This window comes from Scardinius erythrophthalmus, assembly GCF_964197995.2.
Source record: "Scardinius erythrophthalmus genome assembly, chromosome: 14".
NCBI lineage: Eukaryota > Metazoa > Chordata > Actinopteri > Cypriniformes > Leuciscidae > Scardinius > Scardinius erythrophthalmus.
In genome coordinates this window covers 18,894,931-18,913,644 of record NC_138234.1, presented here as the reverse complement: position 1 = coordinate 18,913,644, position 18,714 = coordinate 18,894,931, and the positions used below count along the sequence as shown (strand labels likewise).

The 18,714-nt window shown below is 38.6% G+C and overlaps 1 protein-coding gene across 1 annotated transcript in view; it reads left to right on the top strand.

Annotated features, from left to right (window-relative positions):
* Positions 1 to 18,714, top strand: part of cntnap5b (contactin associated protein family member 5b) — a gene marked incomplete at its 5' end in the record, with an annotated part of 67,821 nt that overhangs the window by 11,919 nt on the left and 37,188 nt on the right. Inside the window, 5 exons of the mRNA XM_081384382.1 lie at positions 5,761 to 5,871; positions 9,073 to 9,266; positions 12,319 to 12,466; positions 16,685 to 16,888; positions 18,247 to 18,431. Coding sequence (XP_081240508.1) covers positions 5,761 to 5,871; positions 9,073 to 9,266; positions 12,319 to 12,466; positions 16,685 to 16,888; positions 18,247 to 18,431 — 842 coding nt within the window. The remainder of the gene's footprint in view (positions 1 to 5,760; positions 5,872 to 9,072; positions 9,267 to 12,318; positions 12,467 to 16,684; positions 16,889 to 18,246; positions 18,432 to 18,714) is intronic.

Here is an 18,714-nt window from a genome sequence, read left to right as displayed (position 1 = left end):
TTTTAAACATAAAAATTCTCATAACGTTGTGCATTGGTCTTCTTTTGAATGTTGAAGGCTTACTAACTAGTGTTTGAATACAAGTTTAGGTTAAAAAAAAAACGAAGAAGAAGAAGAAAGCTTTAATCCACAGAGGACGGATTGTGTTCTGTATACAATGAAATCTGGGACACTCCGAGAGCGTGCAAACTCTCCAACAGGATTTAAATGAGTGTTTCACACTTTCTACAGGATGTAGGTGTCCATTCACAGATGTCCAGGCGTTTTCTGTTGCACTTCTAACCACTCCCCCCTCCCTCTTTATGCTTCCATTGGAAAAGTTTGTTGGAGGCACCAGACTCAATTCAATGTGGGAAAAGCTTCTTTAAAACTGCATTAGAAATCACATGTTCTGTCACGGCGTAGATGCACTGGGACATCCAGGGATTCCATTAAAGGTGTGGACTCTTAAAAGCAGCTGGGGTCAGGAAAAATGGACTGTCGTGCTGGGCTCGCATCGGGCTGCTTTTACATCTAATAAAGCGTATGAATACTGCACAGGAGGGGGAAGCGGGGGGGAGCACAGGTCTTTGCTATTTCTTGGATTCTTGCCTCTGTTAATAGCCTCATACGTGTTTCTCTAAACTGCATTTGCTTAAAAGCTTTCAGTTTTAAAGGGCACCTATTATGACTCTTTTCACAAGATGTAAAATAAGTCTCTGATGTCCCAGAGTGTGTATGTGAAGTTTCAGCTCAAAATACCCAACAGATCATTTTTTACCACATGTTTAAATTGTCATTTTTTGGGGCTCAGAAAAACGCGCTGTTTTAGTGTGTGCCCTTTAAATGCAAATGAACTGCTGCTGCCGGCACAGGGGGCGGAGCCTCACGAGCTTGCGCTTCAGTCAGGACAATCTCATCTGATAATAGCAGAACAGAAACTCAGTTGCGGTGTTCATTTCGACTCGGAGTCGGACAATAATGCCCACAGAGCCAGAGAATATATGCTGTATGGAGATAGAACAGGTATAGTTTAGTTTAATTATGGTTATAACTTATTTGTCATCTGCTTTTATCCACTAATACAAGCCTGCTGTAGCAAAACCTGTCCGAATGATGACCAAAATATACTGACGAGTTCAGTGAAGTTTACTGTACATCACACAACAGATGAGCGTTAGTTTTACTCCAGAGAATCTCTGTAAGAGCTGAATAAACATAGTATAAGAAGTGCGCATTAAAGTCTTATCCATAAAGTCTCTCTCTCCCTTTCATTATCATCAACATACAGAGCGATGTACACAGAACACTCGTTACAACTAACAGTAAACAAATATACACACCTTTTCAGTAGGTGCTAAATAAACTGGTAAACCTTATATCCGTTAAACGACTCGATGAGCTGTCATAAAGTGTGCGCTCTCTCTTTCATTTCTGCCGTGATCAGTAACGTTAGGCCTGTCGCTCCGGAGACTGTAAGCTTGATCTAGAACAGTACAGATCCATCCTCGAGTAACAACGGGAGTAAATAAAGACTGCTATGTTCATTCTTACATCCATCAACAACACACCTCAATCACTTAGGAGACATTCTTGTCTACAGCTGCTCAAGCGTCGAACAATGGCGGACTCTGTGTCCAGCTCACTCAGGGCGGGTCTATGCTCAAACTGCAGTGTCAATCAACAGTCGTGGGAGGGGCTTGTGCAATTCTACGTCACATTGCGCCGAATCTGAGAACAGCTCGTTCTGAGACAGTGCTTATGATTTATTGAGATTGTAAAAAAACCACTGGGTGGATTTGTATCATTCTAGGGTGGTTTTGCTCACACACTGCCAACACACATTTATGTTCAAACACCATGTAAAAGTGAATTTTGCATAATAGGTGCCCTTTAAATGGCAAACCATAGAGACCTGAGTAATGTCTGTAGGATGTTTTTATGATTCTGAGAGCTCGTCTCTGTTTGCGGACATTTCTAAACAACAGCCACGTCTTTCTTATAATGCTAATGTTTTGCACCTTTCAACTGTCTAGCAAGCAAAACGGCGAATTAGGCGACCTATCCTCAAGCTAATACCAGTGCTGCTGAGTTGTTTTCCTCCCATAAACATTAATTTCGCAGCATGCATATGTCAGTAGAGCTGGCAGTGCTGACTAGGAGAATTTCCAAGGTAAACATAAAAATTTAATCTCCCCCCACCCTTCCAACCCTGTCTTCGCATTCATGCCGAGCATCCGTCTGATCCCGGTAGAAACAATTATGCGTAGTCTGTTTGTCAAATACAGGAAAACCAATGTTTTTTACAGTTCAACAAGCAGCCCTGAGTGTGCACTAACATCCCTTGGCCTTCGTTCTTGTCATGAATTGCTATTTAGAAAAAGTGAGCGCTGTTCTTGATTCGTTAAAGAGTTTTATTAATTACATGCATACATGAGTACACTTCATTTACACTAATTACTAATCTAAACTGAGATTATATTAGCATGATTAACCAATTATGTATGCAGCAATCAGGTCATTGTGTTTGATTAGAATAAGTAATTTTTGGCATTCTGATGATTGGCATAAATTCAAACATTAAAGAATCATAATAGGCATGATTTTATAAACAATAAAATAAAAAAAACTGTAGATTTTGTTTTCTTGATTAGCTGTTTGTAGATGTGTGTGTGTGGGGGGGGTAACTCGTTAATTTCTCATATGTTTTTCCTAAGCAAAAATTTGATTAAATGGAGAGCAAAGGAGGCTTTTGTTTAAAAGAACAGTTCACCCAAAATTTTAAATTCTGCCATTAATTACTCACACTCAAGTCGTTCCAAACCCTTAAGACTTCCATTCATCTTCAGAACACAAATGAAGATCTTTTTGATAGAATCTGAGATTTCTGTCCCTCTGTTGACAGCACAGCTAGTACTTGCTTCAAGTGATGCTTCAGAAAGTCCATAAAGAGATCATAAAACTATTACATATGAATCAAACGGTTTAGTCCAATATTTTCTGAAGAGTCTCGATCACTTTACATGATGAACAGATTGAATTTAGGCTTTTTATTCACATATGAACATTCAACTCACACATCGGTTGTGGTAAACAAAAGCTCAAGCATGTTCACTTGCGAGAACCAATGAGGTTCATTCTCGTCTTACACAGCACATTTGTGCTTCAGCAAGAACCAATGAGGTTCATTCTCGTGTTACGCAGCACGTTTGAACTTCCGCAAGAGGTTTTGTTCTCGCACATCAAGCAAGAATGGTTGAGCTTCTGTTTATGTTCGCTGATCAGTGTTTATGTGAATAAAAGCCTAAATTAAATCTGTTCATCAAATGAAGTGATCGAGTTACTTCAGAGATTTTGGACTAAACCGCTCAATTCATATGGATTAGTTTTACGATCTCTTCTTTATGAACTTTCTTAAGCGTCAAAGTGTCAGAAGTGTCAGTTGCGTAGCTGTCAATGGAGGGACAGAAAGATCTCAGATTTCATTAAAAATATCTTTATTTGTGTTCTGAAGATGAATGAAAGTCTTACAGGTTTGGAACAACATGAGGGTGAGTAATTAATAACAGATATAGATTTTTTTTGGTGAACTATCCCTTTAAATATCTTTAGGGAAAACATTGATCCATGACTGAGAACTCCTCTCTTATTAAGTCTTATGAGCTATGCAAGAACAAAAGCTCAGCAGTATTATTTTATTTTTATTTTATTTTTACCTCTGGGAAGCACTTGAAGGATGAATAAATATGTGTTACAAAGCAGCTCGTGCAATGGACTTCAAAAGTATTCCTCTTTTGGAGCCATGACCGAGCAATTGGCATACATCATCAAGACACATTGAATTATGCTCAAATAAGAGATAGAGTATTGGTTCCAATCTTGTCCATCTGGTGTCTTGATTGTTTTCATGGATACATTTGTAGAAAAAGAGTGCATATCCAAGCCAAGTTGAGTACAGGACACTGGGTGCTCAGTACAGGACACTCAGTATGTTGCAGCAATTTCTGTTCACTTTCACAGAACCTTCCTCTTCATTTGCATTGCACAATTCCATTTGGAACTAATAGATCCACAGAATTCTCTGACAATCTCCTGGTATCCATGAATTTCATTCAGCAAATGCAATGGTTTTTAACTCTTCAACTTAACAAAGAACTTAAATTGTTGAAAAGTTGCAGTTTTTGAATAAAATTTACTGATACCCATAGAGTTAGTACACTTACTGGAGTTTGCAAAGGCAAATGCTGTGGATCCATTGGCTTCAAATGGCATTGTGCATTGAATGTAGTAAAAGTAGTAGTTCAAGAACAGATGCTCTGTCATGCAACCAAAAGTTACTGCAGCTCTAACATAGACACCATTAAGAAATAGATTTGTAGTTTCATAAGAGCGGTGAATCGGTTTGTTTCAAAGGGAACAGCGCATCACAAGGTTGTAGAAGGAGAAACTCTCTGAAAATTACATCCTGGCATCCGACCGAAAGTTAAGAACACTTTAAAGTTTGCTGCGACATTGACCAGAGTAGGATCCAGTTGTGTTTTCAGAAATCCCGCTTGATTTTAAATAAGACATGGCTTTTTCAACCCCCTCAAAAGGGTCATACATATTCCTGTCCATCAAATGTCTCAAGGAATGAAGCTTCAGGTTTATGGTTGTGCTGTATCGATTCTCATCTCTTGTGCCATCAGAGGATCAGGTGCTAGGCAGCCACTAGGTCAATCTCACTTCCCTTCTGCACAAGAAAAAATCTAATCTGGTCTCTTTCCGCTGGTGGACGCAACGCTACCGATATCCACCGCACGAACGTCACCACAGCGATATGAGAAAGCCTCTGTCAGTCATTCCTGTCATTCATATTTATGAGATTCAGAAACATCACTTGCTCAATTTGCTCACGTTACACGCTTACAGTGGAAAAGATAGAGAGATAGCCAGCAAAAGAGACTCCCTGTTGAAATATGCATCATGGGGCGGGTTTTTAAATGGCTTCATCTGGAGGAAACCTGCTTCGGAGGTTGCCTGTTTATTAGGGATTTTTTTTCCAGAGCTAAATATACTGTTGAGCCAGAAGAGGACGATTCTTTTTGACTCGTTTGCTCAAGTATCTCTGCCTCTCAAAGCCGTTGTAAGAGAGGAGACAGGGCCATCCTCTCTCCTTCCTACGACCTTACCCTGATACTCACTATTTCATGTCTCTTTATCTCTCTCTTTCTCCCTCTCATCTCCCCGTTTCACCTTTTGCCTGGTCTGGAATACATTTGCAATTCTGTGAGTGATGCTATTTGATGTCAGGCTCATTCAGGAAGCGTTTGAAAGGTTAATTAGCTGAGAAATCAGCGTGACTTTCTCAAACATTGAAATGAGAGCCGTTGTCAGATTTCTCACTCTCTCTCCTTTCTGCTCATTCTTTCTTGTCATTATCTTGCTCTGCACGTTAACCTGGGGAATGGATGTTGAAAGTCCCGTTTTTTGACTGGATGAAAGGAAGTTTATCCCTGGGAGCACTGCAGGCTGCTTTCTTCTGGTCCATTAACTGGTATCTTCTGCCAAGGTTGAGGGTGTAAACAATTTTGCAACATTCACAAGCCATTTCATGTCTGTAGGTTGACGTATTTTTGGGAGAAACTGAATATACAATGGGGAAAACGTGGGCAGGACTTGATCAGTTATCCAGTGGGAGTTAATTGGTTTAATAAAACTGGGTGTTTTATACCCAAATGAAGTCATTCACAAACCATGAACGTCAAATCTGATTTGTCAATGTGTTTCCTGCTGTTCTAGATCACTGCAATGGGCCACTGGTCTCTGCTCTTCCTCCCACATCATTCCAGAGCTCCTCATCTTCCTCCGACAGTCAGTCACCATATTTCGCCAAACTCAACAGAAAAGATGGTGAGTAATCCCACTATAAAAATGGGAAAATGTGTGCTTGTTACCCTACTGAGGTATTTCTATTAGATGTCTATACATTTTCTTTCATTAGCGTAACCTAATGTTTTCAGGTTTTACTGGTAATATCAAATTACATTATATACAGTAAAATGGGAACCATTTTAAATAAGATTATATTATATTTATTTTATAATTTGGTGAAAACATTACAATTATTATTTAAATACAAACAGTTCATTTCGAGAGTATTACATCAAGTACAGTACATGTTTTGATTAACTGGTAAAAACTGTACAGCGATGGTATCTGGTGCTAATACCATGGTGATTTTTATATAAATCATGCACTGATTGATTATTGTGTTTTTGCCCAATGGATGTGCACACTGTTTGCCTAATTCTTGTGTTTATAGACCATGGTATTTACATGGTACTAGAAAAAAAAAAAAACATGAATAGACCATGAAAAGACATTTTACAAGCGTAGGTCTAGCTAATGCTGTAGTCTGTTGCATTCAGAACATGAAACTCTGTCATTTGATATGCCACAGCAGATATACACTCACCTAAAGGATTATTAGGAACACCTGTTCAATTTCTCATTAATGCAATTATCTAATCAACCAATCACATGGCAGTTGCTTCAATGCATTTAGGGGTGTGGTCCTGGTCAAGACAATCTCCTGAACTCCAAACTGAATGTCAGAATGGGAAAGAAAGGTGATTTAAGCAATTTTGAGCGTGGCATGGTTGTTGGTGCCAGACGGGCCGGTCTGAGTATTTCACAATCTGCTCAGTTACTGGGATTTTCACGCACAACCGTTTCTAGGGTTTACAAAGAATGGTGTGAAAAGGGAAAAACATCCAGTATGCGCCAGTCCTGTGGGCGAAAATGCCTTGTTGATGCTATAGGTCAGAGGAGAATGGGCCGACTGATTCAAGCTGATAGAAGAGCAACTTTGACTGAAATAACCACTCGTTACAACCGAGGTATGCAGCAAAGCATTTGTGAAGCCACAACACGCACAACCTTGAGGCGAATGGGCTACAACAGCAGAATACCCCACCGGGTACCACTCATCTCCACTACAAATAGGAAAAAGAGGCTACAATTTGCACGAGCTCACCAAAATTGGACAGTTGAAGACTGGAAAAATGTTGGTTGGTCTGATGAGTCTCGATTTCTGTTGAGACATTCAGATGGTAGAGTCAGAATTTGGCGTAAACAGAATGAGAACATGGATCTATCATGCCTTGTTACCACTGTGCAGGCTGGTGGTGGTGTAATGGTGTGGGGGATGTTTTCTTGGCACACTTTAGGCCCCTTAGTGCCAATTGGGCATTGTTTAAATGCCACGGCCTACCTGAGCATTGTTTCTGACCATGTCCATCCCTTTATGACCACCATGTACCCATCCTCTGATGGCTACTTCCAGCAGGATAATGCACCATGTCACAAAGCTCGAATCATTTCAAATTGGTTTCTTGAACATGACAATGAGTTCACTGTACTAAAATGGCCCCCACAGTCACCAGATCTCAACCCAATAGAGCATCTTTGGGATGTGGTGGAACGGGAGCTTCGTGCCCTGGATGTGCATCCCACAAATCTCCATCAACTGCAAGATGCTATCCTATCAATATGGGCCAACATTTCTAAAGAATGCTTTCAGCACGTTGTTGAATCAATGCCACGTTGAATTAAGGCAGTTCTGAAGGCGAAAGGGGGTCAAACACAGTAGTAGTATGGTGTTCCTAATAATCCTTTAGGTGAGTGTACATATCCAGTATGACTTGTGATGGAGCATTAGCATGCAGTACCCAGCCTTTTAGAGTCGTAATTTGATTGTAATTCAGTTTGCCTACAGGTCAAAAGCAGACCAAACAGTGAATTACTGCCTGACAGTGACAGGGACCCCCATGTGACACGCACCTCTGTGGCTTGGTGTGGTTGTGCTAGTAGAGTAGTTCCTTGTGCTAAGACTAGCGCTGGGTTTGCTGTACAGTATATTTGCTCAGCCTTTTAATTGCAGTGCCAATGTAAGTTAGATTCACTGAGCTAATTAGTGTGAACAGACAGGTTTAAAAGAACCTCACTTGGCAGGCTTGTCTGAAGTTGAAGCTTGGCTGTCTGCGAAATGCTTCAAATATCTGTTTGCCTTTAATTAAAAGTTTATATTTTGTTAATGAAGGAATGTTTCCTAATTAACTACAGTGCTGAGAAACTTGCCAAAAAAAGCAATGCAATGTTTTATTTATTTAGCGTTTTTCACTAGCCTGGCAGTAGATGTATAGTCGTTTTATCAGTAGCATGCTAGCTTTTCTTATAAATTGTAGATTGTCATTGTAGATTGACAAAATGTTGCATTGCTTTGTAATGATGTCTTGTGCATGAGCGATCTGATATAAAAATAAAACATGCTATTCTAGGTTTCTTTCTCTCAAGACGTGTTGGGAATTCGGAATCATTTTAGTGAATCATTTCAATTAGAATGTTGGGTTTCTTTAATGAGTTGGTTCATTAAAGGTGTTATCACAATAGACTTTGTCTCATTCACTTAACATAACATAATTGACATAATTTCCTCTCACCCATATTTATAGTGTGAAATAATTCAACATTCATAAATTCTACAGTAAAACCACCTTTTGGCTGTTGATATGAGCCATCAATAGCCTTCGAAGTTTTTTTTTTTATAGTTCTTTGAGTTCACTTCAAGTGAACCGATTCAAATGCTGTATATTCACAAGTAGTCACTTAGTACTATCAAGAAATGTCATTAAGCACAATTTAGCTTTTTTGTGGAGCAAAATAAATATTTAGTTTAAGATGTGGTTACATTTACCATTGTTCAGTGAAGTTTCGTTGGTGAAATCCATTAGTTTAGTATTAGTAATCCATGCAATCAGGAATTTGGTGAAAGATTTCCCCGTAGAGATTTTGCAACATGTTCAAGTTGGTCATACGGATTTACCGCGTTGAGCAACCAAAAGCTGTTTGGTTTGAAAGTACTTTTGTTGTTGTTTTTTGCCTGTGAAATTTTGCCAAAATTTCGCTGCTATGAAATTACCATAGCAGCACAGAAATTACCCTTTTTTTGAACTTTCATCACAGGTTGGCAGCTTAATCTTTTTGCGTAGCATCTTTTTGTGGGTTGTACCTTGGCGTAGTTACATTACAACCCTTCTGTTCTTGTGTTAGGTGGCGGCGGCTGGGCTCCAGAACGAACAGACAGGCTACGGTGGCTACAGGTGGACCTGCGGGAAAGGGTCGAGATCACAGCTGTGGCGACCCAGGGTCGTTTTGGGAATCCTGATTGGGTTACGAGTTACATGTTGCTGTACAGTGACACAGGAAGAGCTTGGAAGCAGTTCAGACAAGAGGACAACATAGGGGTGAGTTATCCAAGTACTCTTATAAATAATCCAGCCTTTTATTATATTTATTATGCATTAGTACTTCAGTCAGGGCAATAAGTACTGTAAAAGCTTTCCAAATAATGTGGATCAGGGGGGCTTTTATGACCGGAATAAAATGCAAGCACACCCATAATCATTAAGCATCTGTATCCTTAACTAAATCATAATAATTTACTAGGATAAATTAACGCAACCTCCCCTGCATTGTTGGTACACACTTCCCATCGAAAACCAGCCACCCATGAAACGTTCAATTTTTAATTATCGACCTGAATTTCACTTAATCACCCAAACTAAGATTAAATACACCACCTATCTTGAGTGACGTGACTTTATATCCATTTCATGGTCTCCTGACTTCACCGGTCACTGGCAGTGCAGCTAAAATCCTTGTCTTCCCAACTTGAATAACGTTTTCTTTTCTTTTTTGGATAGTTTTATTTTGACAACTTTGGAATCAATCGGAGCGGCCCTTGCGCCACAAGAGACAGCGATTGCATTGCCTCCACACTTACAGGCAAACAAATGGGCTTCACCCTCCTCTTCTGAATCAATAGTAGTCATTTCAAAGCTCCATCATTCCCTGGCGTTCTTATTAAGCACCGGCTAAATAAGAGCTGAGGCGAAACATTACTAAGATCTTACCTGCCATCGCCGTCATCTCTCGTTAAGAAAGCTTGGTTTTCCTGCTAATGTAATCATTGGAGCTAAACAAACAGAGAGCAGGAGGAGGAGGTGGATGCGGAGGTGGTGTATATATTTTCTGCGGCTAACTCATCTCGTTACAACTTTTTATGTAATTTCAATTTTTTTTGTTCAAAGATGGTTTAATGTTTGGTTCTTTTATCTTCCACCCCAGTGGGAGGAAAAAAAGGTGCTGATTAGTTTGAGAACTGAGTTTAATGGAAGTCTTTGAAGGTGTGAAGCATTTTAATGAGTGGAAGATTAAAAGACGTGGAACATTTTTAAAGTGCGGTAGGTGCCTCCTGGTCATGCCGTTTTTCTGTTAGGCGCTACAGCTGGAGGTAGGACCCCCAGCTATTCTAAAACTGGAGGTTTAGATTAGCATTGACGCTTTGAGTGCAGCTTAAAGAAACTAACGCTGCCAGAGGCTCCCCTCTAACTTTTTGTGTTAGTTTTTTAAAATCTTAGGTAAATGCAGCTTGGCAAAAGTTCAGCTCTATGTATAGATAATGAACTCTCTGACTTTTGAAGAGTTTCTCTGAGGTAAACCTATATGCTAATTGAGACTAAGCTGGCTAAAAAACTGTTAGCATTCCCAGTCATTTCAATGTAAGTCTTTCGACTTTCTCATGCCACTTGGGAGGCTACCTTCACTAGCAACTATCAGCGCAGTCAATGAAGAAACAGAATGATGAAGAGACGGTGTTTACCAGCACATGTTAACTAGCCAAACCTTCAGACTTGAGTGCCAACATTGTATAACGTTAACAATTGCGCCTTAGTCACTGAAGAAATGTCTTAAATTGGCAGTATCTTAATGTTTACCAATATTTCACTACAGCACAGACTGTAAATAGATGTAGGAGAGCTTGTAACACATTAGTGTTAAGGTGTGGTCACATTAGGAAAAGTTTCTATGAAAATTTAGTATAACCAACTCGAAATTCTCTATGTAGATTCCTATTGAAATTACTCATGAAAATTAGCTAAACAATGGTACAATTGACAGCACTTCTACAAAGGCCTTCTGTCTGGCAGGTTTAACTTTAGAAGAGTTTATGTGCAGGGTTCTCAAGTCTCACGCATTGGCCGTAAGACACACGCAATTCAACCAGTTCACACGCTCACACGCCACACCGTGTATTTCTCACGCTGAAAAGGCAATGCCAACCAAGCTGTCCTGCAAGCTTTATATATAACGTTGTATACGAGGCGCAGGCACACAAAGTGAAGTTTCCTGCCGCTGGCACGTATCTTGGCCAGATTGCGTTCATTACTAGGCAACATAGATGCGCGAACACACGGAAGTTGACGGAACATTCGCGGCCACCGTACGTTCGTTACTAGGTAACTAACAACATTGCGCAAACACACGTCGTGATGGAGAAGGTAAGTTGGAAGAAAGCTCGTCTAACATTTTTAGGCTAGAACATTTACTATATAGCCCATCGTATACATTATTATTGATGCAGTCAAAAACTCTACAACTACTTTGCAACCAGGCCAGAAGCTTTGGCTCAGTTTGGCTAGCTTACGTTATCTGAAACTAAAAGAAATGTTAGTGGGTATGGGAAGGAATGAAGATGTATTTCTTCCATTTTTTTTTAATTATATATTATACTGTATTAATAGTCTTTCTAGTTACATTAAGGCTACATGTATTAAAGCAGAGTGCTCTGGGTAATATTTTACGTTATATCCTGTCAAAACATACATTAATCATTGCCATTGCATAAACACACACACACACACACACACACACACACACACCTTAATACTCTAATACGTCATTTGTTCACAATGTCCCACCACACAATAAATCATTATACCATTTCGACTAGACACATTCAAAATGCAAAAAGATTTGTTTTTACAAACTGTTTGGAGCAATTTGTTATATTTTTGTAATTTTTGTATATTTGTAATTTTGAAATATAACATTAAAGAGTGTATTTGATGTGATGAATTGCTCTGTTATTTATCAGATTTACCCATTGTTATAATTTCACAATATAATTTTTTTAAATTGGGGGGCGGGGACAGGTGGGGACAGGTGGGGGCGGGGCTCCATTAGGGCTCCTCCCCTAACCGCATGTGATCTCACTCCAAGCTTTTGATAAAACTTGAGAACCCTGTTATGTGAGTCAAACATACATGCTAATTGAGATAAATGCATGCTAGCAATATACAACTTTGTCATTTTTGTACCACAGAATGCATTTCTTTGCAAACAGAAATGTGTCTGAAAATTATACCTTGTATACCTCTCCTCGTTTGTCATTATATTAACTCATCAATACATAGCAAGGCCAAATTTTGCAAACGTATTTATTTTTTCCTGCAGACTTTCCCTGGAAACACAAATTCCGATGGGATTGTTCACCACAAGCTCTCACACTCCGTAAGAACACGGTTTCTGCGGTTCTTGCCGGTGGACTGGAGTCCCGGGGGATGGATGGGCCTAAGAGTGGAGGTCTATGGCTGTTTATACAGTGAGTACTGAATGCACATTTGGTGGATAATTGGTATTTTGTTTTTTAAACTAGACATGAAATGGAAACTCATCGTTGTAAATGCATCTTATTGGTCTTATTGTGAACGGTTCATCCATGCGTACGTTCCTTTTTTTTTTTTTTTTTTTTTTGTGACCACGTAATCTTCCTGTGAAATCTCCAGAACTCCAATCATGTAGTCCTGCCCCTTTTTTACAGTCGATTGCAAGCTTCCATTCAGTCCCCGTCTTTTTTTTTCTCCTGAAAATTTGTTTCACTCAGATGTACGTCACAATACACAATAGTTTGTGACTTTAACATTCTTAAGGCCTATTCACACCAAGCGAAAATTCAGTGCCATTACATATTTAAATTTCAATACAAGGCTGTTGTTGGCTTTAAAAGACAAACTGTATGTGAAAATCGGACCAAATTTTCGTGCCGAACATTCATGTTGTTGTGAAAAGCCCACAGAATTATGGGAAATTTAGTTTTTTCATACAAGTCAACTAACCCAGCTATAATCGACCCAGCTATTCATCGACGGCGCATAAAATGCAAACTCACAATTAAAACTTAGCTCAGCTTCGTAGCAATTCGCTTTTCCATGTCCGCAATGATTGTTTTGTTGTCGCACTCCCAACTCCCAAAATCCTGAGATTCCTGACTGTATATTCCGATACTGTTGTGATGTTGGTGCGAGTCTTGCACACGCAATCATACTGATATGGTCTGAAGGAAGAAAGGACAAAAAACAAGCAAGCTGTGGTTTCAAAAGTTCAGCTAGTCTGTTTTTAGCTGTAGCTAGTTCAATGTAACATTGTTTTTCTGCAGTCGGGTTGAGTTGGTTTAGACTTACCCTTCACTGGGTATCAAAGTGCAGGGTAACAATCAATCGGTTACCTCAAGGGTAGCTTGCACCACACGTCTAGCGTTTGAAATATTTATAATGCAGCCTTTCTAGTGCTTGTTTTCTCTGTGTTTTTTTTTCCTTCGCCTGATTGTTCCTTTCTCTCAGTCTCTCCTCAGGTGCTTTGTATTTGCAGTCTGCGCACTAGCTGCACCGATTGTCAATTCAAAGCTTGACTCGGCGACCTATCACTGCCATGTTTATTTTCTAAACGTTAATTTTGTGAGATAGGGCAGAATGTGACACCGCTGGGGGCGACTCGGTTTACCACGTTGATCAAACATGATAAGTGGGTGCTGACCACACAGTATTTCAGTAATAGGGTTTGATAACAGAGACGCTAGTGCTTTCTCAAAGTCAGACCGCTGGCAGGTTAGCACTAGCATTAGCGGCGGGCGCAGGCTTGCATTCCAAAGGAGCCGCAAATGAATCAGGCAGTGAATTAGTGCTCGGTAATTACATTTATAATTATCCCCGCGCTAGTACGCGCTGAACATACAATGGCTTGACACTGCGGTGCTCAATGTTAGTACAAAGGGCATTGAACAGGGGTGGAAAGAGGACAAAAAAAATACTCAAGTAAAAGTGCTATTACTTTCTCAAAACAGCAGCCATGATAACAGCAGTTGGTGCCATCTACTGCGCTGTGGTGAAAGTTTTCTATGGACGATTTTATTCGAGATCGAATACTCTCACCCTATCCAGTCACGTTATGGCACCAAATGCGGGGCATAGTGAATTCGAACAAGTCTGAGACTTTAGAGAGGGAAAGACACAGAAAGAAAGCACATGTTTAGGATAGCGCATGGTCTCCCTCCATTCATATTTCTCTTCTGGAGGATAAACCGGACATCCTCAGCGTTGCGTTGGCCTTATTCATGCACTCCCAGAATGCTCCCGAAGTCAATTAGTTTTAAATCTGTCAAGCGCCTCTGCTGCTAACTGCAATTTAAGGCCGTGGCTTCGTGGTATAAACTGTTTGTGTGAGTATGTCTGAAATGGGGAGTGTGTAGCAAGAGCATACGTTCTCTAAGTGTGTGTGTGTGTGTGTGTGTGTGTGTGTATCCCTGTACAGTCATTAATTCACAATGGAGCACTGCTGTGTTGATGCCACCAAGAGACCCATAAATAAAGAGAGGTCTAATTCTTAGTTTGTAGAGGACTTTGCGTGTGTGTATTAAGCAATAAGTAGGCCCACACAGAATATGCAAAATTTTCCCACATACTATATGTTCTAAGTAATGGGGGGAAATTATGAAATTTTGTTAAATAGATCTTAACAGAGTAAATTTGGTATGGAGTTATTTAGATGTTCAAAGTGAAAAATATGTAGATGGACTTGCTTTTCATTCATTCATTCATTCAGAAATTCATTCCATCAGAAATTCATTGGTTCAAGTGTTATATGAATATTATTTATATACTGTTATAATTTGTATTAATATTTTAAATAAACTTTTTTATATTTATAATTTTTATATTTTTACTTGTCATAATTTAGTAACTTTTTTGTTATCTGCTTTTGTCATTTTTGTTAGTTAGTTAGTTAGTTAGTTAATTAATTAATTAATTAATTAATGAACTGTTTTATTATACAGGTTAAATTATGCTGGTTTAATTATTATTATTATTTTTTTCAGTTTTAGTTTATTTATTTCTTCAACTTAAACTTCATTTCAGCTTATTGCTTTGGCAACCATTCTAATTTTCGTTTTTTTCTTCATCTAATATTAATATTTTATTCCAGCATTTTATTTTGCCGTCTACAATCCTAAATAATACATTATTCAAGCGTGACGTGATTCAACCATGTGTTGTGTTTATCGAGCCGCCTGGCTGAGTTCAGATGCAGTCGAGAGTTTGAACTTCATTGTTTTTGTTCTTTCCCCTCAGGAAGGATTATACAATATGCATTTTATTCTGCTAAACCTGGCAGTGTTTTCAACTTCTTTCTATCCTCTCAGTTCTATCCAACTCTTCTTTCTATCCTCTCAGTTCTCAGGGTCATTGTTTATGTAACTTCTATGGTTTTTTGATTATTGTTGAGCATCTAAGATTAAAAGACTTTGAGATAAAGATACATTTTATTATCATTCCATCTTGACACGCATTGTGCCTCCATCGAGACGCCAACTCATGCAAAAAAACGAAAACCAAACACATTCTCGTCTGATCTCCTCACTTTATCTAACTCAGCCTCATTGCGCTTGCTGATGTTCCTGGACCCTCTGTGTTAGTTCTATATTCAGCAGACGGCTCCGAGCTTTTTGCGCGGCTTTGCTTGTCATGGCTAGTTAGCTTCAGTCTCTCGCACTCCGGCATCCGGCGAGGAGAGATGGAGAAAGAGAGCGAAAATTTTAATGTCTGACCTCTGAGCCCGGGTCAAAATACATGCACATTTCTTCCTTTTACCGCCCAGGGTAGAATTTGTTCTGAAGGGTTGCTTTGAGGCAGGCTTGGATTTTTCTTTAAATTCTGGCCAACGTTTCTTAAGAAGGAAATAAGAAAAATAAACTGACCTTAACTCTCAAGAAGGGTCTTATTCAGAGAATTCATCATTGTGTTTCTTTTCTTTTTTTTCTTCACATGCACCTAATAAATGAGTGACACATTGCAAACTTTTCAGTGCAAGTTATATTAAATAATATGAAATAATTAAACGTATAAAATAATAATTTAAAAAAATTATTATTATTATGTTTTTATATAAATTAAATAACACTTTCCCAAAGATTACAGGTGTTTTTGTTTAGTTCTTTTTTGTTTGTTTTTTGTTTTTGCTTTGCTTATCTTTTGCTTTTGCTTTTGGGTTTGCTTTGTTTTTTTGTTTTTACTTTGCTCTGCTTTTTGTTTTTACTTTGTGTTTGCATTTGCTTTTCCTTTTGCTTTGCTTTCTGTTTTTGTTTTGCTTTTGTGTTTGCTTTGCTTTTTGTGTTTGTTTTGCTTTGCTTTTGATTTGATTAGCTTTTTTGCTTTGTTTTTTGTTTTTGCTTTGCTTTGCTTTTAAATTTGCTTTACTTTTTGTTTTTGCTTTGCTTTTGCTTTTGCTTTGCTTTGCTTTGATTTGCTTTGCTTTTGCATTTTCTTTGGTTTGCTTTGTTTTTGCTTTACTTTGCTTTAGATTTTGCTTTTTCTCTTGCTTTGTTTATAAAAGATTATGAAAACACTTTTTTATTTTGGAAAATCATTTACTTGAATTATGCACAATTATGAAAGTTTTTAAAGTAAATAAGGAAAATTTCGCACTTTTATCTTTCTTGTTATGACCATGATGCAGATTCATTTTATTTATTTTTTTTCTTCCATAGAGTCGGATGTTGCAGACTTCAATGGCAGGAGCTCTTTGCTGTACCGGTTTAATCAGAAGTCCACCAGCACGGTGAAAGATGTCATCTCCCTGCGGTTTAAGAGCCAGCGTGCGGACGGGGTCCTTGTGCATGGAGAGGGACAAAGGGGCGATTACATAACCCTAGAGCTGCATAAGGGCCGACTGGCCCTGCATATCAATCTGGGTAAGTGAGAGGTCTCTAGCCTTTTAAACTCAAAACTCAAGTGGGACGCCTGAAACATATTCTACGCCAGCATGTGGATGCAAATGCTTCGGAAAAACTTGATTTCATGCATTTTTGTGTTCTGAATTGTGGCAGGTAATAGATGTGGACTAAAAGCTACAAAACTCAGATCTTGTCATCTTTGCAAGAGATTCACACTGTCTGTGTTTAGGTTATTCCACATCTATGGGTTTTGTAGAGCTCTCCTTTCATTGCAGAAAGTGTTCACAGACACAATCGTGGCATCTTATCGTAATCATGCGAGAGGCAGTTGTGAAACAAAGATTTGATTAAGAGGCCAAATCTGCGGCGTAATCACACATAAGTGTATGGAGCTGTCACGAAGAGTGGTCTAGTGTAGATTTCTGAGCCTCATGTTCAATTAGCACCATCACTCAGATGGAATAAGCTGTATGTTACGCTAAGAGCGACTGCAAGCTCTGATTGCTAAGTATACCAAGCCGAGATTGTTGATGCCGTTTATCAGGACAATGTTTTTGTGTTTACATCCGCCCTCCATCTAAAAGCTGTCAAAGCTCATTTCAAATGCTGTATTTTGTCACCTTCATGGGTGATTCTCACTAAAATGTGTCTGCTTTATGTTTTGCTCCAAAATCAAAAGAGGTTATTTTTTTGCATACAGAAAATGAAACTATATTTAGGCATATATGTATTTTGCTTAATGAGACAATTTTCATTAGTTTAATTTTTATGTTTATATATATATATACATAAACATTTATATTTTATAGTTACATTTTTAATCGATTGACAACACTCATTTATATATAATTTAAATATAACTAACTAAATAAATAAATAAATATATTTTCGCTAATACATTTAGGGATTACAACAAATATTGTTATATGATATATACTTGCCTTTTTCCCCATCACCGTCACTTCAGAAGGAAGATTTGCTTAATTGTCATGCAATAAATATCACAATGCAAAAAATATTATTGATGGTAAAAATAGCCTCCATTTTCTTTATGCAAAATATAATTTCTTCCTTCTCTCTTTATGTTTTTGTGGTGAAATATGAGCTGAACATGTTCCTGACAGGCTTCTCTCACTTTTTCAAGATACTCTGTTCTTTCTGCACTTTTATCATCAGTACAGCAGGTTTTTTTCCAGGAAGTTCAGAAGGATCAAACATAGGAGATGGCACACGGCACACCTTTCCCAAGCTATTTATGGCTCGTTTGGAGAATATGTGCTTGAAAAGAGACTGTTTGATAATTTTGTTTGTAAGGTTGCCTATTATAAAGATGCTGTAAAATTAGAAATGTTGTAATTTTTGTCTTCTCTATCAAGACGACGCTAAGACGCACCCTAGCAGCGGCCATGTCTCTGTGTTTCTGGGTAGTCTTCTGGACGACCAGCACTGGCACTCCGTCCTGATCGAGCGATTTAACAAACAGATCAATTTCACCGTGGACAGGCTAACCAAACACGTGAGGACGGGTGGGCTGGATGATTCGCTGGAAGTCGATTATGAGGTGAGAATGTTTTTGATTACTTGGATTGTTTTATAACATTTTTGGAAAGTATGCTTATATGGAAGCTTGTTTCCACCACAGAAAAAAAAAAAAAAAAAGGTAAACTTTAAGACACAAAGTCAAAATTGCAAGTTATAAAGTCAGAATTGCGATATGTAAACTTGCAATTTGAGAAAAAAAGTCTCACAATTCTGTGACGGAAACTTCCGTACTTAACAGATCCTTATGGAAAAAGTAACTTTTATCTAAGATCCCAGTCAAAATGAGAATTAGCATGGCTAGC